Consider the following 27,826-nt stretch of genomic DNA (forward strand, 5'->3'; position numbering starts at 1 on the left):
GATCAGTCCTAGGCCTCAATTATTTACTATCTATATTAATGACTTGGAGGAGGGGGCAGAGTGTAATATATCCAAATTTTCTGACGACACAAAAATAGGTGGGAGGGCATGTTGTGATGAGGACATAAGGAATCTGCAAGGGCATATAGATAGGTTGAGGGAGTGGGCAAAAACTTGGCAGATGGAGCTTACTGTAGGAAAGTGTGAAGTCATGCACTTTGGTAGGAAGAATCAAAAGGCAGACTATTATTTAAATGGAGAGAGACTCCAAAAAAGTGCAGCACAGAGGGATCTGGGTGTTCTTGTGCATGAAACACAAATAGTTAGCATGCAGGTGCAGCAAGTAATTAAGACGGCAAATGGAATTTTGGTCTTTATTGCTAGGGAGTTGGAGTTTAAAAATAGGGAAGTCTTGTTACAACTGTACAGGGTTTTGGTGAGGCTGCACCTGGAGTATTGTGTACAGTTTTGGCCCCGTATTTAAGAAGGGATATACTGGCATTGGAGGCAATTCAAAAGAGATTCACTCGGCTGATTCCTGAGATGAAGGGGTTGACTTATCAAGAATGGCTAAACAAGTTAGGCCTTTATTAGAGTTTAGAAGAATGAGAGGTGATCTTATTGAAATGTACAAGATTCTGAGGGAGCTTGATGGTAGATGTTAAGAAGATGTTTCCACTAGTGGGAGAATCTGGAACTAGGGGACATAGTTACAGAATAAGGGGACACTCATTTAAAACTGAGATGCAAAGGAATTTCTTCTCTCAGCGGGTGGTGAATGTCTGGAATTCTCTACCACAGAGAATTGTGGAGGCTAGATCACTGAAAGTATTTAAAGAGGAGGTAGATAGATTTTTGAAATATCGGGGAGTTGAGGGCTATGAGGAGCTAGCACGAAAGAGGAGTTGAGGTCTGGGGCAGATCAGCCATGATCTTATTGAATGGCGGGGCAGGCTTAAGGAGCCGAATGGCCTACTTCTGTTCCTACTTCTTATGTTCTTATGTTAGTCTCGCTTTGAAAACGTTACACCTTGTCGAATGAGTTGTATCTGGGTTTTTAACAGCGTACAATCTTCATAATTATTGCTAAACACGCTCACTGGCCCTAAAAAGCTAATTTTATTTTTGTGGAATGTCAAACTTCTCCATTATGATAAAATTTCACATATTTTTAAAATAATGGCTTCTTTCTTAATCTAATGATTATCATTTATTGCACTATCTGAAAATTTAGTTTAGAATTGAAGGATATTAAGTATTTTTAACTTCCTGGTTTGCTGCGTGTGAATACCTCAGTGTGATTCGCTGCTTGCTGAAATCACTGCTGCTGCACTCCGAGAGATCCCCTTTATTTGGCGCCAGATTTAAGTTGGCCAAGGTAAAGAGAAAATCCGCACCACAGAGATCACTAGATCTTTGTGGGCATCTTTCTTTGAGATCAGCAGCAAGCATTGTTGCTTTGCTGCTGACTGCAAAATCCAGCTTACTATATCTTCAAGTCTCTGGAGTCAGGCTTGAGTCCATAACTTTATTAAGCAGAGGTGAGGATGCTACCACTGAACAACGGCTGCACTGTTTAGGAAGGTTATATATTGGAACCCCTCTCACAAACTAGCGCAAACAATGGTGTGTATAAATTTCAGTAAATATATTTTATGATGCCAGTCATATCATTTTTGCCAGCTGTTAGACCATCTCCAACAAGAGAGAATCTAACCATCTCCCCTTGACATTCAACAGCATTACCATCGCTGAATCCCCCACTATCAACAACCTAGGGGTTACCATTGACCAGAAACTGAACTGGAGTAGCCATACAAATACCGTAGCTACAAGAGCAGGTCAGAGACTTGGAATCTTGAGGCGAGTAACTGACCTCCTGACTCCCCAAAACCTGTCCACCATCTACAAGGCACAAGTGTGATGGAATACTCTCCACTTGCCTGGATGGGTGCAGCTCCAACAACACTCAAGAAGCTCGACACCATCCAGGACAAAGCAGCCCACTTGATTGGCACCCCATCTACAAACATTCACTCCCTCCACCACCGACGCACAGTGGCAGCAGTGTGTACCATCTACAAGATGCACTGCAGCAATGCACCAAGACTCCTTAGACAGCACCTTCCAAACCCGCGACCTCTACCAACTAGAAGGACAAGGGCAGCAAATACATGGGAACACCACCATCTGCAAGTTCCCCTTCAAGTCACACACCATCCTGACTTGGAACTATATCGCCGTTCCTTCACTGTCGCTGGGTCAAAATCCTGGAACTCCCTTCCTAACAGCACTGTGGGTATACCTACCCCAAATGGACTGCAGCGGTTCAAGAAGGCAGCTCACCACCACCTTCTCAAGGGCAATTAAGGATGGGCAATAAATGCTGGCCTAACCAGTGTCGCCCACATCCCATGAATGAATAAGAAAAAAGACATACTGTCTAGTGGTTGGTTTTCAGCCAGTGACTTTCTAAAGCACATTGCATAAGATTTCTTTAAGGACCTATCTAAAAAGAAGTTTTTAGTATATTGTCTTAAAATCTAACTAATGCTGTAAATGCAGAATCTTTAGTTAATAGTACAGTAACTCTAGATTTAGTGTACTAGAAAGTAAATTGTGTAAATTAGTTTAATGGATTAGTATTTGTGAAGGTGACAGCATGCAAACATACACTCTGATGAAAGTCAACACTAATATACCCTTAATCTGACAGAGCTTCATATAAATGAATGGAGTAACATTTTGTTCTTCTAAAGTAAAAAGGCATACATACAGCACTTGGATATAGACTGTCAGTTGTGCCCATAAAGTGCAGAAGACTATTTTATTCAGTACTGAGCTCTGATGATAGTTCTTTTTACATGAATGAAGAGTAGTGCTATTAAAGAGCCAGCTGTGAGTTAGGGATCTGTTCTTTTAATTATCTTAGCCTTGTCCTGTCGATAGCATGTTTGATAGTACATTCTAAAGTACAAGGATGCAGTAATGTTATTTTGATCAAAAAGAAGTTCTTCTTGTGGAGGCAGAGGGCATGGCTGAGGTACTAAATGAGTACTTTGCATCTGTCTTCATTACAGAAGGGGATGCTGCCAATGTAGAGTAAAGGCGAGGTTAGTAGAGAAAGTGGATAGGATAAAAATAAGTAAAGATTGGCAGTGCTCAAAGTAGAAAAGTCACTCCTTCCGGATGGGATGCATCCTCGGTTACTGAGGGAAGTAAGGGTGAAAATTGTGGAGATTCTAGCCCCAGTCTCCCAATCCTCCTTGTCTTTGTTGGTGGTGCCAGAGGACTGGAGGATTACAAATGTTACACCCCTGATTAAAAAAGGGGAGAAGGATAAACCCAGCAACCACAGGGCCAGTCAGTCTAATGTTGGGGAATGGGGAAACTTTTAGAGACAGTAATGTGGGACAAAATTAATTAGCATTAAGAAACATATGAATTATAGAAGGAGGCCTCTCTGCCCGTTGTGTCTATTCTGGCTGTCTGCAAAAGCAAATCAGCTAGTCCCACTCCCCGCCTTTTCCCAGTAACCCCGTAAATGTTTTCTCTTTAGGTGCTTATCCAATTCCATTTTGAAAGCCATGATTGAATCTCCTCCCACCACACTCTCAGGCAGTGCATTCCAGATCTTAACCACTCACTGCATAAAAAAGCTTTTCCTCGTGTTGCCGTTGGCTAATAAATAATGGGCTAATAAATGAAAGTCAGCATGGATTTGTTAAAGGCCAATTGCGTTTGACTCTTGATTGGGTTCTTTGATGAAGTAACAGAGAAGGTTGATGAGAGTAGTGCAGTTGATGTGTATATGGACTTGCAAAAGGCGTTTGACAAAGTACCACATAACACACATGATAGACTTGTTAGCGAAATGAAAGCTCATGGAATTAAAGGAACAGTGACAACATGGATGCAAAATTGGCTGAACGACAGAAATCAGAGAGTAATGGTGAATGGTTGTTGTACAGATTGGAGGGAAGAATGCAGTGGTGTTCCCCAGGGGTTGGTATTATGGCTCTTTTTCATATACATTAATGATCTGGACTTGGGTGTACAGGGAATAATTTAACAGTTTGCAGGAGATTCTTGGAAACCTGGAAATATAGTAAACAAAGAGGCAGATAGTAACAGACTTCAGAAGGACTGTTGAAATGAATAGACACATAGCAGGTGAAATTTAACACAGAATTTTGAAATGATGCATTTTAGTAGGAGGAATGAGGAGAGGTAATATGAAAAAAGAAAGACTTCATTTCTATAGCACTTTTTGTAACCATTGAATGTTCCAAAGCACTTTAAAGTCAATGAAGTAATTTTGAACTGTAGTCACTGTTGCAAGATAGAAAACACAACAGCCAATTTGTGCGCAGCAAGCTCCCACAAACAGCAATGTGATAATGACCAAATGATCTGTTTATTTGATGTATTGGCCTGGATACCAGGGATAACATGCCTGCTGTTCTGCGAAATAGGGATCTTTTTACATTCAACTGAGAGGGAAGGTGGAGTCTTGGTTTAAATGTCTCAATCCGAAAGCATCTCCAACAGTGCAGCACTCCCTCAGTACTGCACTGGAGTGTCACCTTGATTTTTATGCCCAATTCCCAGAGTGGGACTTGAACCTGGAAGCTTGTAATTCAGAAGCAAGACTTCTACCAACTGAGCCACAGCTGACGTGCATGCTAAATGGTACAATTTTAAAGAAGGTGCAGGAACAGAGAGCCACCTGGAGGTATATACAACCAAATCTTCGAAGTGTCAGGGCAAGTTGAGAAGGCTGTTAAAGAAGCATATGAGATCCTTGTCTTTATTAAGAGAGGAATAAAGATCAGAAGCAAAATGTTATGCCAAATCTTTACAAAAGACTGGTTAGACCGCAGCTGGAGTATTATGTATAATTATGGGCATCATGCTTTAGGAAGGATGTCAAGACCTTAGAGAGGGTGCAGAAGAGATTTACTAGAATGGTACCAGTGATGAGGGACTTCAGTTATGTGGAGAGACTGGAGAAGCTGGAAGTCCTCCTTAGAGCAGAAATTGTTAAGAGGAGATTTGGTAGAGGTGTTGAAAGTCTTGATTGGTTTTGGTAGAGTTCTTCTTCTTTGGCCTCCTTGTCTCGGGAGACAATGGGTAAGTGCCTGCAGGTGGTCAGTGGTTTGTGGAGCAGCGCCTGGAGTGGCTATAAAGGCCAATACTAGAGTGACAGACTCTTCCACAGGTGCTGCAGATAAAATTGGTTGTCAGGGCTGTTTCGCAGTTGGCTCTCCCCTTGCGCTTCTGTCTTCTTTCCTGCCAACTGCTAAGTCTCCTCGACTCGCCACACCCCAGCCCCACCCTTATGGCTGCCCGCCAGCTCTGGCAATAGAGTAAGTAAAGAGAAACTGTTTCCGATGGCAGAAGTGTCAGTAACCAGAGGGCACAGATTTCAGGTGATTGGCAAAAGAACCAGAGATGGATGAAGAAAATTTTTTTTTAATACACAGTGAGTTGTTGTGATCTGGAATGCACTGCCTGAAAGGGTGGTGGGTGCAGTTTCTATAGTAACATTCAAAATAAAATTAGATAAATGCTTGAAGGGAAAAAAATTACAGGGTTTTGAGGAAAGAGCAATGGAGTGGGATTAAATGGATAGCTCTACCAAATAGCTGTCACAGGCATAATGGCCGCCTTTTGTGCTGCATAATTTTATGATTCTATGACCCTTGACCTGTACAGGGATTAGAGTTCATGTTTAGTAGAATGTGGTAAAACAGTCTTAAGATAATTATCCTGTGTAGATTGGGATAATTTAATGTTGTAATCCAATTTTCCTCCTTTTGATTCTCAATTGTACTGGGGATATTGGTCTTTTCACTGAAAAGAAATGCCATCTTTTTATCAGTTTGCTGGCTTTCTGGAATTTATTTATTTGGAGATGCAGCACTGAAACAGGCCCTTCGGCCCACCGAGTCTGTGCCGACCATCAACCACCCATTTATACTAATCCTACATTAATCCCATATTCCTACCACATCCCCACCTTCCCTCAATTCCCCTACCAATACTAGGGGCAATTTATAATGGCCAATTTACCTATCAACCTGCAAGTCTTTGGCTGTGGGAGGAAACCGGAGCACCCGGCGAAAACCCACGCAGTCACAGGGAGAACTTGCAAACTCCGCACAGGCAGTACCCAGAATTGAACCTGGGTCGCTGGAGCTGTGAGGCTGCGGTGCTAACCACTGTGCTGCCAATATCAGTATCAGTGCCTTTAACAATAGATATCAAAGGTGCTGGCAGACAGATTCAAGAAAATTCATTTTCTCGGAGGTTTGGTTTAAACTGATTGCTTGTATGACGATCCAGCTTTCAAATTTGTTTGAACTAGGTTTAACATAAAACAAAGCGATCTCTAACCATACTTTTTATGTTCTCAAACCAGTAGCTATGTGAGTAGTATGGCTGCAATCCAATAATTTTTCTATGTAGAGGTTGCTGGTTTGCATGACCTTTTAAGGAAATATGTAGAATTAGTCAGTATTGCTTCTATTTTATTAATTTTTGTCCTTTAAACTTCACAGGCAATGGTTTTGTGCGCTGACTTTCTTAAGAAATGCTTCAGCAGGTATTTGTTTTCTAAATTATGTTAGTTATCAATGCTGGCTTCACTGATGCCTTGTACCAATGTCTAACCATTCTGTTGTTTGCATTTGTTCTCTTGATTGGATACGCTAATGTGTTGAAAGCAGTCATTCAGTTTAGGACATCGATCTCCGAGGATTGTACATAAGGGTTGGTGTTCGGAGCAGTGTACAATATAGTAAATGATTAATGAGTTATGGAGAGGTGTGACTGTAGTTGATGGACTTTTTAATAATGCTTAAATGCTTTACAAGTATTACAAGTGGTATTGAATAGATATTGTTAGCAGAATATTGAATAGGATTATGCACTTCTGCTTACAGAAGGAAGTCTCTTTAGGGGCAAACATATTTCTGTTTAAATAAATGCACTGGACCCTTGTGAAACCTGACAGCCATGGACTCACTTGGCAGGTGTCTACATCTTTTTCATTCCTGCTTGCTGACCTAAAGATATCAATCTACTGATATCCAATATAGCAGTCTGAAGTCTGATTTTAAAGGAATGTCCTTCAGAGCTTTTTCACAAAATTTCTATTATTAGATTGAAGAAAATCTGTAGTGCGTATTTTGTCAAATAATGCATTTTCTGTTGCTTAGCCTTCTGATTCGAGTTGACACTTTGGCAGTTTCTGATACTGTGGGGCTGAGATGATGGGATCAGTATCTAACTTGAGCTCTCAATGCTCTTGTGACTCGGTGTGATCAATATAGCATCAATCCACTATTTAAAGATCTAGAGCTTTCAAAGTTGTTTGTGTATATCGTGTAACACTGGCATAACAGCCATGAGATCAGCCATTTCATTTCTGGATGGCAGCTCAAAGCTTGAAGCATTTGATACCTAATATTGCATCAAATATTCACCCTCCGCATTCTACCAAAAACAAGATAACCTTAGTGAAGGAAAATTCATCATTTTATTATGATTTAAAAACAGAAACCACTGGAAATACTCAGCAGGTCTGGCAGCACCTTTGAAGAGAGAAACGGAACTAATATTTCAGGTCGGTGACCCTTCAGCAGAACTGTTCTGATGAAAGGTCACAGACCTGAAACGTTAACTCTGTTTCTCTCTCCCCTGGTGCCACAAGACCTACTGAGTATTCCCAACATTTTTTGTTTTTATTTCAGATTTCCAGCATCCAGAGTATTTTGTTTTTGTCATCATTTTATTATTCTGGAGTCCCCGAGTTTGTAAGGTTTTTAACCAAGGATATATTGTTTTCTTCATACAAATTGTTCTATAAATTGTAGATGATTATTAATTATTAACTAAGTTTAGAGGCTGAATTGCATCTGGTCACTTATCATCACTCTTGAACATTTGGGTACAGGAAAATACCATTATTAGTCCTTGGTAGCCAAAACTCGAACAGGAAGGGAAATGATCTTTCTCATAATAGTTTTATATGGATTTGTTTTGTAAACATATTCTGTATGTTTATTAATATATATAGCTGACTCGCTTAAAATCTAGATAGATCCTTAATTTGTTTTGCAGGCAGTTGCAGAATTGAGAAAGTGCTTATTGCAAATCGGGGCGAGATTGCCTGCAGGGTAATGCGGACTACGAAGAAGATGGGTGTTCGCTCCGTAGCCGTTTACAGCGAAGCGGACAAAAATTCCATGCATGTCACAATGGTATGCCATGATATTGGAGCACACATGACATGAGAATGTTTCAAACTGTACCTTGATTCTTTTTGTGGATTGATCAAATCATGTGGTGTTATGTATATTCATCAGAGTGAATAATGCCAGTGCTGGAAGATAGATGGTGGGGGGTGTAAAATTTAACTTCACTGGAGACACATTGCAGGCGGGAATGAATCGACTGCCCATTATGTATTGAAGTCAATGGATAGTAAAATCAGATGGGATGTATATAGGAGGATGTTGCACATATCCTACACAGACAGAAAGACTAATGAGGAAGTGTTGGAAATGGCTGGTAAAAGAGGAAATTTGTGCATAACATCAAAGAGAGAACGATATAATATTGCGTGCAATTCTGGTTGCCACACTACCAGAAGGACGTGGAGGCTTTGGAGAGGGTACAGAAGAGGTTTACCAGGATGTTGCCTGGTCTGGAGGGCATTAGCTATGAGGAGAGATTGGATAAACTCGGATTGTTTTCACTGGAACAACGGAGGTGGAGGGGTGACATGATAGAGGTTTACAAAGTCATGAGTGGTATGGACAGAGTGGATAGTCAGAAGCTTTTTCCCAGGGTGGAAGAGTCAGTTACTAGGGGACATAGGTTTAAGGTGAGAGGGGCAAAGTTTAGAGGGGATCTACGAGGCAAGTTCTTTACACAGAGGGTGGTGAGTGCCTGGAACTTGCTGCCGGGGGAGGTGGTAGAAGCAGGTACGATAATGATGTTTAAGAGGCATCTTGACGAATACATGAATAGGATGGGAATAGAGGGCTACGGTTCCCGGAAGTGCAGAATGGCCTTAGTTTAGGCAGGCATCAAGATCGGCGCAGGCTTGGAGGGCTGAATGGCTTGTTCCTGTGCTGTACTGTTCTTTGTTCTTTGATACAATATTTCAGTCGCATCATTGGAGCAGAAGGTAGACAGACAGTTATTGGAAGGAAAGATTGATGGAAAACTTAGGAGAGGGAAGCAGAGGTGAAAATGGATGACGGATGTAATGGACTGGATGTTATTGACCTATGCAGAATGTGTAAGGATAGCACAGGACAGACAGAGGTGGAGATCCATGGCAGTCAACCTTCTGGGAAGAAGATAATGTCAACGAGTGAATGATAACGAGCTGCCAATCCATTACTGTCCATTTGCATCCCCACAGAAGATAAATTTTATCCTCAGAATTATTTTCTTTCATGCACAACTAATGGTATTAGGCAGTCCCAGTTCCAGTATTAAATACTGCATTCCACAGACTAGATTCCTTCCCTCTTATTCCATCCCTTCAAAAAATTGTCCATGTACTTTGGATCTTACAGTTATACAGAGTCTCTCACCTGGGTGACTTGCCCTTTTATCTTTGCTCAGGGGTGTGTGTTCTCTCTGATAGCATGCTAAAGTGTGTAATCATAGCAGACATCAGTGGACAAGAGAAATTAAAGTTATAGTATGTACAGCATTGGTATTGGGTATATCATTCATCTTCTATGAATGAGATGGAAAGATAATTTTTGGGAATCGTGCGTTCAAAGCGTTTTTGTTTATTCAGAATGTTATTATTTTTCAGATTTTGGGTAAGATTTTAATTTTGATTCTCTCCTATATGCTATAGTATACCATTCAAGATCATTTTCAATATCCTGAAGTGTTCCAAAGCGGGTGAAGCACTATTTTACTTATAGTGATCCAGGCACTCAGGGTTTTGACTCCCCCAATGTGTTTGAAGTGTAGAATAACTTACTGTAAAAGCCAGCATACTTCCATCAAAAAAGTCACTTAGAATTTCAGTTGCTCTGTGCGTGTACGTCTCTTGATTCTACTAGTGTGTGACTAATATTTGTTTTAGTTCTAAATCTGTTTTCTTCACTTAATATGAAGAAGCTGAATAACTCAGCAACTAATAGAAGCTTTTACAGCAATAGATCAAATTTTTAACTATGTCAATCCTCACCTTGTATGATTGTCTTAGCTTTGCATCTTTTGTAAAGACAATGGTGGACCCTAATATGTGCACATCTTGGTTATTATTTCCCAATTCTAAAATATGGGTTCTTTTTGTAAGATATGACGCTTTTTCATTTGAGGCAAGTGAACCTGTGAAGAAAGCAAAATCTTAAAAAGTTACAATAGAAGTAGTTAATTTTAAGTTTTTTTTGCTGTATAGAAAATTGGAATGTTGAGTTTGATCCCTGTGTTTACAAGAGTTAGCTCTTGATTGATCATATGTCATTTCTATGTTAATCCTTTTGTTAAAAAAGCAGTTGCAACTACCTTTACCAGAATAGTTTTCCACCAAGAGTCAAGTGATGGCACAGAAATTGTTGCTGTAATGCATTTGACAAAGTCATAAACAACAGTAACTATTAGATTCAAATGTATCAAAAATATTTCATTGTGTGTTGGTCCTTTATTATTCATCAGGCTGATGAAGCTTACCACATAGGACCAGCAGCCTCGCAGCAAAGCTACCTAAATATGGAAAAGATAATCCAGGTAGCCAAAACAGCAGCAGCACAGGTAATTTTGTTGAATAACTTTGTGATTTGAGTTCTTGTTAAAATTGAGAATACATGTGTGAAATTCACGTTTGCCTTGCCTTGGGCTGCATTACAAATATTAGGAACACTCACCTAATCAGTTTGCCTCACAGGTCTGGGTGACTTCCCATGCACTGACAGTGTAGGACAAAGACACCGTCAATTGACAAATTGATTTGAAGCTTTGTCATCATATGAACTATGAGTTTTCGGGCACGATTTTGCCTTTTGGGTTGGGTCCCTAATGTCGGGGTCAAATGGGAGTTAAAACTGCGCGCTGTGTGAGAAACAGTCACCTGACTGATTTTCCCTGAATTGGCCAATTATTGGATTGAGGGAGGGCTCGCTGTCCAATTAAGGACGGCAGGCAGACTGTCAAAGTTGGAGGGCCAGTAGGAGGCCCTCCAGAACGGTAGGAGATGAAGCCTGCAGTTCAGGTAAGAGAGAGAGAGAGGCTGCCTCCATTTTGAGGCACCCTCTCCAACTTTTTGAACTTTCAAATTAAAAAGTGCCCTCAGCAGCAGAGGCATCATTGTGGCAGCCTGAGGCTGCAGCTGAAACCAGGCAGACAGGGAGGGCCTCGGCTCTCAGCATCTGGCCTAGTCCCTGATGCCTTGTGAGGCTCCAAAGGCCAACATGAAATTTCAGACAGCCTCTGAAAATAGGCCTTCATGGGCCATTAAGTATCCTCAATTGGCTACCCACTGCTTGTGGGTGAGCAGCCCTTTGATCATCGATCCCGCCTCTGGGAAAATGGCCAAGGGGTGGGATGGTGCCGGCAAACTGGTACGTTGGCCGACGGCGCGAATTTTCGCATCCATCCTCCTCTCTACTCGCCCCCATTGGTAGTGAAATTCTGCACTTTATGTTATTAGTACTTATAATTTGTAATAGGTCATCAAACTTCTCTATAATTCAAACATACCTTTTTCATCTTTTTGTGTGATAATCTCAAACTCATGCTGTAAGTAATATATTTCACAGCCAGCGATGTAGGACTGTATTTATTCCACTTGCAAAATGGACTTAAAAATTCACACACATCTGCAGTTGTGATAAGTTATGGATAGTAATTTAGCCTTTTTTTTGGGATGGATTACGTCTGGATTTTACAAGTACATTATATGTTTTACTATGTTCGCTTAAGTTTAGACGGTTAAGGGGTGATTTAATTGACATGCTTAAAATGATTTGACTGGGTAGATTGAGAGAAGCTATTTCCTATGGATGGGGGCATCCAAAACAAGAGGGCATAATCCTCAAATTAGAGCTTGGCCATTCAGAAAGAACTTTTTCATACAAAGGTTAGTAGAAATTTGGAATTTTTTTCCTCCCAAAAGGCTGTGACTGCTAGGTTAATTGAAATTAGAGATCAACAAATTTTTATTTGGTATGGGTATTCAGGAACTTGGGGCAAAGGCAGGTGAATAGAGTTGGGGTACAGATCGGCTGTGATCTAATTGAGTGGAGGTGGGGGAAAAGAGACTCTAAGGGCTGAATGGGCGCTTCCTATCCTATTAATCTGTCAGTGTTGGTGACTTCTCGACTGTGATTGACTGATAACTTTGAGGTACCATCCAAGTTCTTAAATTCTCATATATAAAAGTTGCCTTTTCAGCTGGTTCTTCTATTCCATTTTTTGTAATGACTTCTTGTGTACTTAAAGGCATCAATCACTTTTTATAGTTTTGCTGTTGTGATCTGACTTCTTTGTTTTGTGGTTTATTTCTTACAGGCCATCCACCCAGGCTACGGATTCCTTTCAGAAAATACCGAGTTTGCAGAATGGTGTAAAAAGGAGGGCATCATTTTTATTGGACCTCCTTCCTCAGCTATTAGAGATATGGGCATCAAGAGGTATTAGATTGATCTGTGGATAGCATTTATTGTATAAGAAATGAAATATAAACAGTCACCTGCAGAGAACAAGTGGTGGTTCAGATTCGTGAATATTTGTCCTTTACCATCAAGAATGTCTATGGCGCGGTCCAGTGGCGTTGCAGTTATTTATGAGGCTAAACAGTTGTTACAGCTCTTTAGCATATGATACGCTGTGCCATAGAGTGATAGCGCACATGTACTTGCTTCACACAGTGTTTAAACAAAGTGCATTCTCCTGTGCTCGTATGCAGATTCTAATGACGAGTTTAGAAAGCTATACAAAGGTATCTGAATGGTTCAGATGCCCGTGCTGTGTTAGAAAACTTGAGCACCATATTTTGACATGAGAATAAAGGGCATTTAACTTTATATTCTGGAGGAGTAAGTAGTGCCATTTGTTGTACTGTCCTGCGTAACAGGCAAAATGAATGCACCTCGGGTAGGTAGACATTGTTCCCTGTCCAGATTTATTTTGATGTTGCAGTGTTATTAAAAAACTAACCAAATTCTATTTAAACAAAAAAGTAACTTACACTGCCACGCTTGGGTAATCAACTTACAATTTCATACCTTTTAGCTGTATTTTTTGAGATTATGAAGTTGAGATATATGTGTGCTGCAGAATTAAACAGCACTGGCTTCACGCTGCAATCCTACATCAGAATGAGCAGGCGCGGGTTAATCACATGTCACGATCCTGTGTCTGTTTTCGGGCCTTATCCAATTTTTTTCCTATGTCTACAAGAATGCCACCTACTGCAGCAGTTTTTAATATTTCAAATGAGTAATCCATTTGGCAACTCTGATGGAAATTGTCAACTTAATTGCAGTTGATGCATCGTTGTGCCTTGGGTGGATAGTCACTTGATGCCCAAAGTAATTTTGCATCCAACAGACGGAACAGATTATTTCATTACTATCAATGTAGGTTGGAGTCAGATCAAGGTCATAGAACTGAACTGTAAGATTGAAGAACTGGGTAGGCACTGAGGGTTAAATGGTGAGTTTTTATTTCAGGAATCTGGATGTAAACTCCCGTCCAAACTGTACCGAATATGGCAGCCTCAGAAAGATCGCAGGTTACATTGGAATGAATGATGGGAAAAAAAAAGCTCTGCTGATGTCGTCACAGTGTTCTTCTGAGATTGGGACTGAGGGGTGGTATTGGGCTGGAATAGGAACATTTTGGTTGTACTGTGAGCTGGCAGTGCTCATTGCTGATCTGGCGGCTGAATCTTCAGGCCTCCCCAACCTCCTCCCCACCCCCCCCCCCCCCCCCCCGCCCCTCGAGGTTAGGAACAGAAGCAGGGAGGCTCAAAAATACCAGTGCCAGTTGGCATGCCATCAGGATGAGGGGAGGGCAGGACAGCGATCCCGTCCACCTTCCGATTTCTTTTTCTTTTGGGCCTCCTTATCTCGAGAGACAATGGATACGCGCCTGGAGGTGGTCAGTGGTTTGTGAAGCAGCGCCTGGAGTGGCTATAAAGGCCAATTCTGGAGTGACAGGCTCTTCCACAGGTGCTGCAGAGAAATTTGTTTGTTGGGGCTGTTGCACAGTTGGCTCTCCCCTTGCGCCTCTGTCTTTTTTCCTGCCAACTACTAAGTCTCTTCGACTCGCCACAATTTAGCCCTGTCTTTATGGCTGCCCGCCAGCTCTGGCGAATGCTGGCAACTGACTCCCACGACTTGTGATCAATGTCACACGATTTCATGTCGCGTTTGCAGACGTCTTTATAACGGAGACATGGACGGCCGGTGGGTCTGATACCAGTGGCGAGCTCGCTGTACAATGTGTCTTTGGGGATCCTGCCATCATCCATGCGGCTCACATGGCCAAGCCATCTCAAGCGCCGCTGACTCAGTAGTGTGTATAAGCTGGGGGTGTTGGCCGCTTCAAGGACTTCTGTGTTGGAGATATAGTCCTGCCACCTGATGCCAAGTATTCTCCGAAGGCAGCGAAGATGGAATGAATTGAGACGTCGCTCTTGGCTGGCATACGTTGTCCAGGCCTCGCTGCCGTAGAGCAAGGTACTGAGGACACAGGCCTGATACACTCGGACTTTTGTGTTCCGTGTCAGTGCGCCATTTTCCCACACTCTCTTGGCCAGTCTGGACATAGCAGTGGAAGCCTTACCCATGCGCTTGTTGATTTCTGCATCTAGAGACAGGTTACTGGTGATAGTTGAGCCTAGGTAGGTGAACTCTTGAACCACTTCCAGAGCGTGGTCGCCAATATTGATGGATGGAGCATTTCTGACATCCTGCCCCATGATGTTCGTTTTCTTGAGGCTGATGGTTAGGCCAAATTCATTGCAGGCAGACGCAAACCTGTCGATGAGACTCTGCAGGCATTCTTCAGTGTGAGATGTTAAAGCAGCATCGTCAGCAAAGAGGAGTTCTCTGATGAGGACTTTCCGTACTTTGGACTTCGCTCTTAGACGGGCAAGGTTGAACAACCTGCCCCCTGATCTTGTGTGGAGGAAAATTCCTTCTTCAGAGGATTTGAACGCATGTGAAAGCAGCAGGGAGAAGAAAATCCCAAAAAGTGTGGGTGCGAGAACACAGCCCTGTTTCACACCACTCAGCACACACCTTCCGATTAAGACCAATGAAAGTACTTAAACAGCACATTAAGAGCTTATTAAAGGTGGAGGGTGCCATTTTGAAGGGTTACACGCGCTGTCTGTTGTAGATCAGCTGAAGTAAGGTGGGTGCAGAGTGGGGAGCCAGTCATTGCTGCCTCAGGGAATCAGCCCAGCCCAATTAGAGGGGCAGTTGGCGACCTGGCATTTGGTAAGGCTCTGCCCTTGATGCTGCGCAGGTGGTGGGGTGAGTGGGCATTGTATAGGTCATCACATCCCCCCCCCCGGCCCCACTATTGCGGGGCAGAACAGCAGGGGGCAAGGCAGCCAATCACAATAGGGCAGCCAGCTGTCCAAAAGGAAGGCTGCAGCTGACAATGGGGGCAAAACTGTCATATTTTGGGCCGAGTGGCAATGAGGGACAACACCTGCCCATCAGGAAAGATGGAATCCCGAGCAGCAGGAGGGCACAGGAGAGGAAAGAGGTGCAGGAGGGACATGGAGGCTATATCCTCACCATAGGATCTACCACTGAAGATGGAGCTACCTGGAGATGACCGAGACCCAGTGCCGCAGGAGACTGCAACTCTTCAGGCAGATGGTCACAGACATCTGTGACCTCATCAGTGAAGACCGCACACCTTGTAGCACTGCTCGCCATGCCCTGCCAGTAGCCATCAAAGTCACTGTGGCCTTGAACGTCTTCACTTCTGGCTCCTTCCAAGGAACAGCTGCAGACCTTAGTGGTATCTCACAAATGGCATCTCACAACTGCATCCCACTGGTCACTGATACCCTCTTTGGAAAAGCTGGATAGTACATTCATTTCACGATAGATGTGGCCTTGCAAGGACAGAGGGCAGTGGGTTTCACCTCCATTGCTGGATTGCCCCAGCTGCAGGGCATCATCAGTTGTACTCATGTGGCCATCAAGGCACCCAGTGACAGGCCAGTGGTATTCATCAACAGGAAGGGATTCCACTCCCTCGGTGTTCAGCTGGTCTGCGATCACCACAAGACCTTCCTCCATGTGTGCACTCACTTTCCTGGCAGTTGCCTTGTCTCCTTTATCCTCTGCTAGTCCAGGCTGCCTCAGATCTTCACACTAACCCCCAAAGTGTGTGGATGGATTCTAGGAGACAAAGGATATCCCTTGAAGATATGGCTACTTACCCCTCTATGGGAGCTACAGAGAGTGCTGCAGAGACGATACAACCAAAGTCACTTGCTTACTAGGACAACCATTGAGCAGGCCATTGGGCTTCTGAAGATATGCTTCCCGTGCCTGGACTGGTCAGGTGACGCCCTCCAGTACCTTCCTGCAAGTGTCTCTGCCATTGTGGTCATTTGCTGCATTCTCCATAACGTGGCCCACCAGAGAGGTGTGGACCTTGAGGATGGTGAGACCCTGGAAGGAGACAGCTCATCAGGGGAGGAACAGGCGGTGACAGAGGAGGAAGAAGTGGAGGCAGAAGGAGATGACATTGAACAGAGAGGTGCCCTGCTGCACGACAAGGTGGCCAGGCACAGCTCGGGACACGAAGGGCTCGTGAAGATACCATGAATGTCAGAGATCTCCTGATTCAAAAAAATAAAAGCAAAATACTGCGGTTGCTGGAAATTTGAAATAAAAACAGAAAGTGCTGGAAATACTCAGCAGGTCTGGCAGCGTTTGTGGAGAGAGAAGCAGAGTTAACGTTTCAGGTCTGTGACCTTTCATTAGAAGGTTCTGCTGAAAGGTCACAGACCAGAAACGTTAATTCTGTTTCTCTCTCCAGAGATGCTGCCAGACCTGCTGAGTATTTACAGCACTTTCTGTTTTTATCTCCTGCTTCAGGAAAGTTTCAACTGAGCCCCTCTAACCCATGTTAAGGGGCGTGGTATGGAAGGGAATCTGAGATGCCTGTGCTAAAAAGTGCTTGGAAGACACAGCCTGTAACATCTAAACACTTCCCACCAGTGAAGGAAGCGCATCTCCCCAGAAGCTTTGTCATCACCGTAAAGAATCCCGTTATCTCTTTCACCACCTCAAACCACTTTTCCTGTCATGGCAGCAATAAAAGGAGTCCCAGACATGTGCTTTAAAGTGCCATCATTTACACAGTGGAGAGGAAAACAGTTGACAGAGAAAGTAAGAAGACACCCCAGTGACCCATTTAGTGCTCTGCATGTGCACACAGTGGCCTCCGAACTCCTACGTGATGCTCCCCTTGTGGCCTTGGATGAGGTAGAGGCAGCCTGCTTGGCTTGCAGCTGAGATGCATGTGGCGATCATCCTCATTGTGGGGTCATCTCCAGAGGCTGCTGCACCTGCATCATTGCAGGGGCAATCTCCGTCACTTGGTTCTGCTGCACAGATGGTCCATCAGTCAGAGGAGCCAAAGAAGCCAAGGATGTTGAGTGTGCCCGGCGAGGAGTGGCACTGTCATCCTGCTCCGTGACATTCTCAGCCCTTGCTGGATGCTTCGGATGCTTAGTGGAGGACACCAGCTGGGGTGGAGCTGGTATCCCCTTCAAAGATCTCTGTGCCACCAGCGCTGTTGACTGGTTCATGCTACCCACCGCCTCATGCATCCTGTAGACGTCATTGTGCAGTTCCTGCATGCGCTTCTAGTGATGCTGCATATGGCTGTCCAAGAGGTTGGCCGCTCTCTCTATGGAGGAGCTCCTGCGCTCATAGCCCTGAGACATGAGCTGGATGGACTCCTCCATCCTCTGCCCAAGACCGCGCACTGCCTCAGGGAACTCCGACATGTGGGAGCACATCTCCTGCTGCTGTACACGGTAAAGTCTTTTTTCCAGTGACTCCTGAGGCCCTACATCTGTGCCCAGCTGAGCCGGGCTGTGTTCATCTTCCCTCCTCATAGAATCATAGAACGTTTAGGGCACAGAAAGTAGCCACTTGCTCCATTGTGTCCGCATGGGGCGAGAAACAAGCCACGCAGCCTAATCCCACCTTCCAGCATTTGGTCCGTAGCCCTGCAGGTTACGGGACTTGAGGTGCATATCCAGGTACCTTTTAAATGAGTTGAGGGTTTCAACCTCTATGACGCTTTTGGACAGTGAGTTCTAGACTCCCACCACCCTCTGGGTGAAAAAAGGGGGGAACTGACACAGCTCCCTCTGCCTCTGGCATCTCCTCCTAAATACTAATGCTATGATCATCATCTTATGCCACCATATCTACCAAGGTGAAAGTACCTATGATGGTGAGTGGTGCGCTCGTAAGGTGTGACTGCTGCTTCTTCCTCGTGCTGCTCTGGGCCCATGGAGGGAGAGGGGAGGCTGTGTGGGTTGCACGTCTGCACCTGTGGGAGACAAGAACAGATGATGAGAGCTCACCTAGGAGAGTGAAAACCTCTGTGCTGACGCTACCCAATGTTACTCTGTGACATGCTATTGTACGGGGCGGAGTGCACTACACCCCCTTAATGACCACTTTGTCCTCTCGAATCACCAGGTGCACCTGTTTTGCCAGGCCTGACTGCCTCCTCTTCCACTATCCTGTCTATCTCCATTGCTGTCTCCTCCATTGGAGTAATTCGGTAGAAGAAGGGCACACCTCCTTCCGTCTGAGCCTTCTCCCACTCATTCTGCACCTGCTTCTCCTGCGAGGACAGAAGAGAGGGAGATGGCACTGCTGTCCTCTGTGTCCGATGTCATCTTCCCCTATTCATTAGGAGCTGCATATCTCAGTGGTGAAAGGTTCTCAGCAGCTCTGGCTCTGATCCATTCTGAGGGGTCTGTAGGTGGCCTGGGCGCACACCTCTCCCATGTTCAGGACCAGCATGTGCCCTGAGCCTCCACAGGCGGTGTGTCGCTGGAGAATGCAAGCACTAAGACCTATCTGGAGGGTTGGGTGTTGCACCTATCTTGCCAGAACGAATGAGGTTGTTGAACCTTTTACAGCAATGGATCCAGGTTCTTCTCGTCTTGCTTCTGCCAGCAGCAGCAATCTGGACCCAGGTCTCTCTGGTTTCAGCTGGTGGCCTCCTCCTGCCTCCTCTCTGTCATGGCTCCAACATTACATCAAGGTCGGCATCAATGAACTGAGGGGCAGCCCTGCCTAGGGTGCCAGGCCTCCGGCTGTCCTGTGACATCTCACTTTCCTCTGGTGCAGTGGCAGGCTTTGGCACAATCTGCAGATTTCTCCCTCAGGACAACCAGCAGTCTCAGTGATGGCTGCCGTGGGGAGTCTAAATCAATCCCACACTTCTGACTTGCCTTCTTTTCCGTCCCCACTGGCTCTAATTGGACAAGGAACCCGTCTCCATATCAATTATGGCCTCACCCACATGAAACTTGTGACTTTAATCAGTTTCCCATCAGAGTTGGGTTCCTGACCCGAAAACAAACCCAGCTCCTGTTTCCCGCCTCCGTGGCAAAAATTCACCCCTGAGTGCCTGAAGTGAGAAGCATGCCATTGCCCAGCACTAACATCTCTCACCTGAATGAGCACAACAAAATAACAAAACAAAGAAAGATGAAAGGACAATTTGAGCTGGGTCTTCCATCCTGCTCTACCCAGTGTTCCTCATTGCAAAAACCTTTTGTAACAAGCAAATTGTAAATGGTTGTTTAAGATTGCAACCATATTAAAAGGCATTGGAAAATCTGTAAATGTAATGTATTTACATTTGCCTTTTTAAAACTTTTATTCAGCACATCGAAGGCCATCATGTCAGCTGCTGGGGTGCCTATAGTTGAAGGTTACCATGGTGATGAACAATCTGATCAACAATTAATGGAGGAGGCCAGTAGAATTGGTTATCCTGTGATGATAAAAGCAGTTCGAGGTGGAGGTGGCAAGGTAAGACATTGTCAACTTGCATTAATAAAATAGGCAAGGAATTATTTTAGATTTCATAACTTGCCTATATAGGATGCAGATGCTGAATGCGCAATAAATTCATGGGCTATATGCTGAAACTGTAAATGAAAAGTTATTGTAGAGAATAGCATTTGTTGTATAAGATAAACTGTTCTGATCAAATTTATTAAAATGTTATTATTCCCTTTTGTGCAGTTTCCCATTCAGCACAAACCATATTGTGATTCTTTGGGGAGAAATTGGATTGGATGCAAAAGGATATAAAAGGCTAGAAATTGGTATGCATGAGCCTGTTTTTCTGGTGTAAACAGGTGCAATGATGACTAATTTAGCACTGTGATGGTGCGCAACTGATCTGCACGTTTCAAGCCACTGCTAAATTCATCAGGGCCTTTTTTCAGGTGTTCCTTGTGGCTGCCTAAAACAGGCGTTAGACTCCTTGTGTTTGTTAATGAGGGGCCTACTGTCTGTTTTAGGACCCGTGTGTTAAATTAGGTTGCCGGGAGCTTGCTCATGTTTCCCTGTTGCTGAAGTGGCCCAGCAGGTGTCCACCACCTAAAGATAAGTTTAGAAAACCATTTGGTTACAGCTTGATGTGGAGCTGCTGCCGGAGTCTGGTTGACTGCCCCGCCGGCAAACAGGCAAGCTGTCTCTCAAGGCACAGGTGCTAGCAGCTCACTGAAGCCCCAATTTTGGGTGAGTCTCGGGTCTCCTGTTTGGGGTGTAGATTGTCTGTACTATTGATTATGTGACTGATAACCAATTTCCACCCAGAGTCTCTACATACTCTGAAGCCCTTTTTTGTTGCCAGTTTATTCCATGCTTTTAAAAATTGAGACCAGTAACAATTATCTTTTTTATTTTGAAATGTGATTCTCCTTGATTCACTAGTCACACTCTTCTCCCTCATAACCCACTATCAGTTATTGCTTCTCCTTTTATATTAGCAGTTTATTATTGCATCAGATTTTAATCATTTGGATATAGTGACACAAAACTGGGCTCATGCATACTATTTGCATTTGGAAAGCACAGTGTTATGAACACTGGACCTTGTAGTATGGTTATGTTTTACAAACTGTGATCTTCAATGCAGTGTAAAATGGACATTTGGAGGAAACATGAGACTTCAAAAAAATTCTGCTCAGCGACAAGCCAGGGGTCTTGGTTACCATGAGAACAATGAACCCAGATCAAAGACTCTTTTGAAAGTAGGGTCCAAGTTTGTAACGCCTAAAGGACAATGGGTTTTGCTCTCCCAGGCTCAGATTGTAGACAGGGAGCCAAAGGCTTTCAAATGCAGATTATAATTACAATTTTTAACACCTGGAAACAAAGGAAGGCCCAGATAGTTTTTCTATAGTTAGACTTATCGGAGAATTGGAAAAGGCAAAAGACTTATGATCTGGATAAATTCGAGAGGCTTTTCTGGGTCTGGAGACTGAAAGGAGGACCAGCAGTCAGCAGCAGCATAAAGAGAGAGAGAGAAGCCAGTGGGTTGTTTCTGGGAAACAGCTACTCTCAGATCATCAATATAGCAAAAGGCTGCAAAGATTTGAACCCAGTTCGAAGGCTCGAGTTTTGTTGAGAAAAAAAGTCCAACAGGGTCATCAGAAATGGCCTTTTTAAAAGAAGCCCAGTTAAATGTGCTCAGAAGAAGTGAGTGAAGAGGACGTTGGCTTTTAGAAGGACATTGGGAGATCTAACTCATTGCAGCTCGGAGGAGTTTGGGACTTTTCACTGCAAGAATGGCCGGAATTTTACAGTGGGCGGACGGGAGCCGGACTCCAACGTAAATGTTGGTGCCGAACCCACTTCTGCCCAGCCTGGGGATCCGTCCCGTATTTTACAGATCCCCAGGCTTTAATTGGCCCGAGGCGGGACTTCCACGCACTTGAGGGAGGAGGTACTGCCACAGTGAGCTGCCAGCCAATCAGCGGGCTGGCAGCTCTTAGTCTCAGCAGCGCCACTGGGCGTGGTGGCCACTGCTGGGACTGCAGCCCAGCCGACCGAGGAGGATACCAAGGAGCCGGGTCTGAAGGTACGTTTGGGTTGCCCCACCAGGGGAATCGGTCGTGCCCTGGTGAGGCTAGGGTGGTCGTTTGGGCGGAGGGGGGCGTCTTGGATCCCGGGGTTGGGTTAGGAGGCAGGGGAGGCCTGGCAGTCGGGCACAGGCAGCTATAGCTGGGCGGCCTTTCACGTCCCCGGCACTGCCGCTTGCCACGGGTAAAATACCTGTGGAGGTGGGCGAGGGCCCTTAAGTGCCGTTAAGTGGCCACTTAAGGGTCTTGATTGGCCTTGGGCGGGCAGGCTGCTTCTCACCCCCCGCCACTCCCCCAATCGGACGTCCGTAAACTTGGTCGGAAGCGGAATCAGGGCGGTCAGGCCTCCCGGAGCCTGCCGCTCAATTTTACGCTGCCCCCACACCACCATCCGACCCACCGGGGCGGTGTAAAATTCCGGCCAATATCTTTTTCGATGAGGACACCATGTAATGTATAAATGTGGGGTGAGGTTTTCAAGTGATAAAATAAGTTAATGGGAAATACTTTTGTCTAATTTAGTGTATTAGCTCCCTACTAAGTACTGTTTAGTTAATGTTGATTTTTTAGTTTAGCTGTTATAGTAAAAGTCTTAAAACGTGAAATGTTGTTGTGCAATTCTTTAATCGGTCTGGAAAGTTCACATCTCTTGTTTTATAGTTAACGATCTCTACTGTGGTTGTAACAACAACTATTTTCTGTAAATGTACTGTGTGTTCCAGTTTGCAGCAGTTCCTATTATTGCACGTACAATTATTGATGTCAGTCAGGTTGCTCACTGCCCTAAACACTTACAATGATTACCTGCAATAAAATGTCTGTGTGTCTGTATTATTTTTATTTTCTTGAGTGAGACTGAGCCACACAATGGAAAGAATACTGATTCACAAGTGTAATCGAAAACTATATGATACATCCCTTCTGTCATTGTGTTTTGTTTAAAAACAGTTTTTAGAAAGCTGGAGTGTACTATTCCTCTTCATTCCACATCCTTCCTAACACCGTACTGGACAGGTTCTGGGGAAACCAAACGTTCAGAATGCACAATAAGATGTCATTGGTGTTGTAGATAGACTGCTACTTATAGTCCTGTCTACACTGGACCTCATTGTCAAAGTTGGGACAAAATTCCCAGATTTTCTATGTCGTAAGTTGTATTATACCAAGGTGAGATCTTGATAAAAATTTCACATGGTTAGAATTATGACAGAAGAAATTCAATACAGATTATGTACAAAATGTTACATATTGAAGTAAAAATGGAGAATATAATGTATGGTATTGAACTACAGAGGGCAGAGGCTGAAAGAAATCTGGGAGTGATACTAGACTCAGGACTTTTAAAGGTCATTGAAGAGCATCAAACAGAATTCCAAGATATATTGATTGCTGAATTAAAAGAAGTCTAACTTAGTCCTGCTGACGCTGAATATTACATTCAGTTCTGGTCATGGAGGTACTAGGGAAACTTACAAGTCTTGGAAACAGTACAGAGAAATATTGATCTCTAGTGTGGGAAGGGCGAGTTGTGAGGAAAAGTTAGAAAATAATTCAACTTGTCAGCCTTGAAAAGAGGTATATGAAATATGAAAGGCAACAGAAGAGATTATTCTGGAACACTTTTGAATTAAATTGCAAACACAGGTTAATGGAACATGGGTACAAACTAGTAAAAGGAAAGTTAGGACTGATATCAGGAAGCACTTCATAGAAAGAATGATTCAGTATTTGCAGTAGTCTTCTGAGTAGAGTAATAGAGTAGAAACTCTGTAATGATTCAAAAGGCAATTAGATGTTTCAGTTAAGGCCTCAATTGAAGAATGAGTTAAAGGGGCTGAGCAGTCTCCTTTATCTGTATTACCTTCGTGGTCTTATGCATGTGGTAGAATATCATGTGTACTTTGACCTAAACTGGCCAGTTAGAGCTTTGCTTTCTTTTTCGGGTTTCCTGGGAGTTAGTATATTGGTAGCCACCAGTACCACTGAACAATGAGCAAGAGACCTGCAGGATGTATCAAGGTCTGCTGTTCAGAACAAGGTACATTACTTAGCTCCTGCAAGGCATCCATTAATGAATGGAACTTACACGACCAACAGATCAGATCTGAGCTCTGCAGTCCTGCCACATCCAGTCATGAATGGTGGTGGACAATTAAACAACTAGTAGGAGGAGGAGACTCCACAAACATCCCCATCCTCAATGATGGTGGAGCCCAGCACATTAATGCAAAAGACAAGGCTGAAGCATTTGTATCCATCTTCAGCCAGAAGTGCCGAGTGGATGATCCATCTCGGCATCCTCTTGAGCTCCCCAGCATCACAGATGCCAGTGTTCAGCCAATCCGATTCACTCCACATGATATCAAGAAACAGCTGAAGGCATTGGATACTGAAAAGGCTATGGGCCCTGACAGCATTCCAGCAATAGTACTGAAGACTTGTGCTCCAGAACTAGCTGTGCCCCGAACCAAGCTGTTCCAGTACAGCTACAACACTGGCATCTACCTGGCAATATGGAAAATTGCCCAGGTAGGTTCTATGCACAAAATGTAGGATAAATCCAAGCCGGCCAATTATGCAGTTCTGGTCACCGCATTATAGGAAGGATGTGGAAGCTTTGGAAAGGGTACAGAGGAGATTTACTAGGATGTTGCCTGGTATGGAGGGAAGGTCTTACGAGGAAAGGCTGAGGGACTTGAGGCTGTTTTCGTTGGAGAGAAGCAGGAGGAGAGGTGACTTAATAGAGACATATAAGATAATCAGAGGGTTAGATAGGGTGGATAGTGAGAGTCTTTTTCCTCGGATGGTGATGGCAAGCACGAGGGGACATAGCTTTAAGTTGAGGGGTGATAGATATAGGACAGATGTCAGAGGTAGTTTCTTTACTCAGAGAGTAGTAGGGGCGTGGAATGCCCTGCCTGCAGCAGTAGTAGACTCGCCAACTTTAAGGGCATTTAAGTGGTCATTGGATAGATATATGGATGAAAATGGAATAGTGTAGGTCAGATGGTTTCACAGGTTGGCGCAACATCGAGGGCCGAAGGGCCTGTACTGCGCTGTAATGTTCTAATCTAAATTTTAATCTACTCTCGATCATCAGCAAACTGATGGATGGGGTTGTCGACAGTGCTGTCGAGCGACACTTGTTCAGCAATAACCTGCTCACTGATGCTCAGTTTGGGTTCCGCCAGGGCTATTCAGCTCCTGACCTTATCACAGCCTTGGTCCAAACATGGCAAAAAGAGCTGAGCTCCAGAGGTGAGGTGAGACTACCCTTGACATCAAGGCAGCATTTGACCGAGTATGGCATCAAGGAGCCCTAGCAAAACTGGAGTCAATGGGAATTAGGGGAAAACTCTCCACTGGTTGGAGTCATACCTAGCACAAAAGAAGATGGTTGTGGTTGTTGGAGGTCAGTCATCTCCGTCCCAGGGCATCACTGCAGGAGTTCCTCAGGGTAGTGTCCTCAGCCCAACAATCTTCTGCTGCTTCATCAATGATGTTCCCTTCTTCATAAGTTCAGAAGTGGGATGTTCGCTGATGATTGCACAATGTTCAGCACCATTCGCAACTCCTCAGGTACTGAAGCAGCCAATTGCCAGATGCAGCAAGACCTGGATGACATCCAGGCTTGGGCTGATAAGTGGCAAGTAACATTCGTACCACACAAGTGCCGGGCAATGACCATCTCAAACTAGACAGAATCTAAGCATGTCCCCATGACATTCATAGAAACATAGAAAAATAGGAGCAGGAGTTGGCCATTCGTCCCTTCGAGCCTGCTCTGCCATTCATTATGATCATGGCTGATCATCCAACTCAATAGCCTGTTCCCGCTTTCGCCCCATACTCTTTGATCCCTTTATACCCAAGAGCTAGATCTAACTCCTTGTTGAAAACATACAATGTTTTGGCCTCAACTACTTTCTGTGGGAGTGAATTCCACAGGCTCACCACTCTCTGGGTGAAGAAATTTCTCCTTATCTCAGTCTTGAAAGTTTTACCCTGTATCCTTAGACTATGACCTCTGGTTCTGGACTCCCCCACCATCGGGAACATCCTTCCTGCACCTACCCTGTCAAGTCCTGTTAGAATTTTATAGGTTTCTGTGAGATCCCCCCCTCATTCTTCTGAACTCCAGCGAATATAATCCTAACCGACTCATTCTCTCCTCATACATCAGTCCCACCATCCCAGGAATCAGTCTGGTAAACCTTCACTGCACTCACTCGATAGCAAGAACATCTTTCCTCAGATAAGGAGACCAAAACTGCACACAATATTCCAGGTCTGCCTCCTTACCAAGGCCCCGTATAATTGCAGCAAGACATCCCTGCTTCTATACTCTAATCCTCTCGCTATGAAGGCCAACATACCATTTGCCTTTTTTTAACCACCTGTTGCACCTGCATGCTTACCTTCAGCGACTGGTGTACAAGAACACCCAGGTCTCACTGCATATTTCCCTCTCTCAGTTTATCGCCGTTCAGATAATAATCTGTCTTTCTGTTTTTGCTACCAAAGTGGATAACTTCACATTTATCCACATTATACTGCATGTGCCATGCATTAGCCCACTCACTCAACTTGTCCAAATCACCCTGGAGCCTCTCTGCATCCTCCTCACAACTCACCCTCCCACCCAGTTTTATTTATTTAGAGATACAGCACTGAAACAGGCCCTTCGGCCCACCGAGTCTGTGCTGACCATCAACCACCCATTTATACTAATCCTACATTAATCCCATATTCCCTACCACATCCCCTCAATTCCCTTACCACCTACCTACACTAGGGGCAATTTACCTATCAACCTGCAAGTCTTTGGCTGTGGGAGGAAACCGGAGCACCCGGCAGAAACCCACGCGGTCATAGGGAGAACTTGCAAACTCCACACAGGCAGTACCCAGAATCGAACCCGGGTCGCTGGAGATGTGGTGCTAACCACTGTGCTTCCCCTGTCATCTGGAAATTTGGAGATATTACATTTAGTTCTCTCATCTAAATCATTAATGTATATTGTGAATAGCTGGGGTCCTAGCACCGATCCCTGCGGTACCCCACTAGTCACTGCCTGCCATTCGGAAAAATACCCATTTATCCCTATTCTTTGTTTCCTGTCCGCCAAACAATTTTCTATCCATCGCAATACACTACCCCCAATCTGATGCGCTTTAATTTTACACACTAATCTCTTATGTGGGACTTTGTCGAAAGCCTTCTGATAGTCCAAATAAACCACATCCACTGTCTCCCCCTCATCAACTCTTCTAGTTACATCCTCGAAGGATTCTACTAGATTTGTCAAGCATGATTTCCCCATGATTTCAATGGCATTACCATCGCTGAATCCCCCACTATCAACATCTTGGGGGTCACCATTGACCAGAAACTGAACTGGACCAGTCACATAAATGCTGTGGCTACAAGAGCAGGTCAGAGGCTGGGAATTCTGCAGCGAGTAACTCACCTCCTGTCCACCCAGTGCCTGTCCACCAGATGGCACCAGTCAGAAGCGCGATGGAATACTCGCCACTTACCTGGATGGGTGCAGCTCCAACAACACTCTAAGCTCGACACCATCCAGGACATAGCAGCCCGCTTGATTGGCACCCCAACCACCATCTTCAACATTCACTCCCTCCATCACTGATGCACAGTGGCAGCAGTGTGTAC

The 27,826-nt window shown here is 44.3% G+C and overlaps 1 protein-coding gene across 2 annotated transcripts in view; it reads left to right on the forward strand.

Annotated features, from left to right (window-relative positions):
• The window catches only part of mccc1 (methylcrotonyl-CoA carboxylase subunit), an 80,324-nt gene that overhangs the window by 5,569 nt on the left and 46,929 nt on the right, over positions 1-27,826 (forward strand). For both annotated transcript variants that reach the window (XM_068042334.1, XM_068042336.1), the window contains exons 2-6: positions 6,564-6,607; positions 8,128-8,267; positions 10,699-10,794; positions 12,550-12,671; positions 19,940-20,087. In XM_068042334.1, coding sequence (XP_067898435.1) covers positions 6,564-6,607; positions 8,128-8,267; positions 10,699-10,794; positions 12,550-12,671; positions 19,940-20,087 — 550 coding nt within the window. The remainder of the gene's footprint in view (positions 1-6,563; positions 6,608-8,127; positions 8,268-10,698; positions 10,795-12,549; positions 12,672-19,939; positions 20,088-27,826) is intronic.

The sequence above is a fragment of the Heterodontus francisci genome, chromosome 11 (genome assembly GCF_036365525.1).
Source record: "Heterodontus francisci isolate sHetFra1 chromosome 11, sHetFra1.hap1, whole genome shotgun sequence".
Taxonomy (NCBI): Eukaryota; Metazoa; Chordata; class Chondrichthyes; order Heterodontiformes; family Heterodontidae; genus Heterodontus; species Heterodontus francisci.